Source organism: Cucurbita pepo, unplaced genomic scaffold (genome assembly GCF_002806865.2).
Source record: "Cucurbita pepo subsp. pepo cultivar mu-cu-16 unplaced genomic scaffold, ASM280686v2 Cp4.1_scaffold000827, whole genome shotgun sequence".
NCBI classification, from domain to species: Eukaryota; Viridiplantae; Streptophyta; class Magnoliopsida; order Cucurbitales; family Cucurbitaceae; genus Cucurbita; species Cucurbita pepo.
Window position 1 is genome coordinate 6,559 of NW_019647038.1, and position 2,758 is coordinate 9,316.

Genomic DNA, 2,758 nt, shown 5'->3' on the forward strand with positions numbered 1-2,758 from the left:
TGTTCTGATTCTTTGTGTTGTTCTCCCATTGGTTGAGACTTGTATTTTTTTGTGCCCGCTCTTCGATTATGTGATATCGATGAAGGGTTATCGATTAACTGGAAAGGTAAACCCATATGTTTTAAATTTTTTAGAAAAGGATATTGTAGACTGCTAAAATGAAACTGCAGGTTGATTACTTGTCGAAATGAAAGTTTGATCCGAAATCCGTTGTAAAAGAGACCTAAAAGTTATCTTTTGGTGCAAACTTCATGAATTGTCTTCGAGTATCGCTCCACGTTGTTGTTTTCTTTCTGTTCTCTTACATTTGAAATGTTATTGACACTAAAAACCAATACAAATAGAAATTTATTGCTTTAAATTATATTTTGTTGGTTCATAAGATGGCTTGAATGTTGGTCGATATATTGGATTCTATCGATTTGATTGAGACGTTTTCTGATGTTTGTTGCGACGAACTACCTTGCGGTTAGTTTTGGTAGTTATATTGTTGGTTGGTGCTTGGTTCTTTATTTTCTTTGGAATGTTTGAAGTGGTGAAGGTGTTACTTATAGCTTCAACATTTGGTTCTTGATTTTCTTCGTTCTTCAAATGCTTATTAATCTTCTTGGCCGATCCCTTTCGGGTTGTATTTGCTGTTTTTTTTATTTTTTTGTATATAAACTAGAAGTTTCCTTGACTAGTAATATTTCTCGTCTTTTCGTTTCAATGTTTAGATCCCGAAAGCATGGGAGGCTCCGGTCGTGTTTCTCCTGAAGCTCACCATTCCCCAACCCGCACCTTCCGAATGGAGCAGATTCTTTACCTCAGCCAATATTTCCCTGTGTCCCATTGCTCTTCTCTATGCCTGTAACTCATTCATGTCTTTTAACCATCCCATTGCTTTCCTCTTACCGAATACGCATTTACCTCTTTGGTTCGTAGTACTCTTAGCAAGCTCCTCTCTTGCAATTCTGCACTTCGTCACCGAAACCGAGCCCCCGAAAACTGAGAAAGTCCCTGTTGTGCTTGCAGCATTTGTTATGAGTGTATTTTGGATTTCGACCACCGCAGGTGAACTTCTGAACTGTCTTGCAGCTCTTGGAGTGCTTCTCAAACTCCCAGCAGCTCTACTTGGGCTTACTGTGCTTGCATGGGGAAACTCAGTTGGGGATCTTGTGGCTGATGTTGCTCTTGCAAAAGCAGGCCAGCCCTTGCTGGCTATGGCTGGATGCTTTGCAGGACCGATGTTTAACATGCTTGTCGGGCTCGGAACGGCATTGGTTATACAAACAGCTAACAATTATCCAGAGGCCTATCAGCTTCAATTCCATATCGGAATCGTGATTGCGTTCGTGTTCCTACTTTTCAGCCTGATGGGTTCCTTGCTTGTAGTTATTTGGTGCAGATTTCGGGTGCCTCGGTTTTGGGGATTCTGCCTTGTTGTGCTCTACATTGTTTTCATGGCTACCAGTTTACTGATGGCTGAGTATTCTCCATGATTAAACACCCTTCTAGACTGAACCATAAGACCAAGAAACTCCATGTATGCCAATGAAGCAGCGTTCGGGCAGCGACCGAGAATGGTAGAGTAGGCGGTTTAACCGTGTAGCCTAGGCATGAAGCGGTCTTTGCTCAACAGCCTCAAGCCACTTCTAGCAAGCAAATGTAAATATTTCAATTCCTACCGAGTTTCATTAACGTATAGCAGAACAAGATTGGTGTTCTGCCTGTGGCGTCTGGTTCTGTTGCAGCGAAGGTATGGTTACCCGAAGGGATGTTCGTAAATTTGGTTGCTCGAACGGGCGTTTTATTTAGGGTCCATTTGTTGTTTACTTCCTATAAATGTACTAAAGTTTTGATATCATGAGTTGAAGGGAAGGTACCCCAAGCATCCGTTTAAGCTTGCAAACTGGTTGCTATCTTACAATGATGTTAAACTTGGGAGATTGGTATCTGATCAAACGTTGTGAGTGGCTAAAGCAGAGGATGGGAATCAACTACTAGAGGTGTACATTCAACTGACAATCCGGACCAATCCAATCCGAATTATAAAGGTTGGGTTGGGTTCATTTTTCTGAACTCGAACTGAATGGGTTCGGTTTCGGGTTTGTGAGTAAAATATTTGAGTTGACCCAAGCTAAATAAAAATATATAAAATATATCAAGAATACTTTTGTATTAATGAATTTGCCAGAGTGGTATCGAGGTCAGTTTAAAACATCCATGCCCGAGTTCAACGCCAGATAAATACTCTAGAAATGCCGGTATTTAGTTGTCTTTGGTTTTTATGACAATGTTAAATTATGTTAATATGTCTTTTGGGTTGGGTTGTGAAAATTTTCAGGTTGGGTTGGGTTTACCAATCCAACCAACCCGAACTTTTGGGTTGGGTCAAAAAAATCTCCCAACCCGACCCAACCCGGATCATTACACCCCTAGATGATACTAAAGCCTCGTTGCAAAATTTTGACCTTTCAATTGATTCTATGACACATGCCAACTCCGAAACAAGGAAGAGGAGAAAATGTAAACCTTCCCGAGGCATTTTAAAAATTTGTAACCTTACATTTTAAAATTCTTAAATTATTTGAAAATTAGAAAATTATAAATTGTGATATAACTGAATTGGGATAAATAGACAATAAATAGATTTGGAGTTATCTGTCTCAATTTTAGAATAAATCTACTCATCTTTAAATGGTTGATGAAGATTGAATGATACTGATTTTTTATCGATCCAATTTTGTGTACATAACAAAGGTTCTACTAAGAAGTA

General features: G+C 39.3%; 1 protein-coding gene across 1 annotated transcript; it reads left to right on the forward strand.

The window, feature by feature from the left end:
- Nucleotides 1-715: 715 nt before the first annotated feature.
- Nucleotides 716-1,930, forward strand: LOC111785911 (cation/calcium exchanger 5-like; the record flags this gene model as incomplete). The annotated part of the gene is given in 1 exon segment (XM_023666273.1): nt 716-1,930. A coding segment is annotated over 1 exon segment (766 nt), but the record flags the coding sequence as incomplete, so codon positions are not given.
- Between the last annotated feature and the right edge of the window lie 828 nt (nt 1,931-2,758).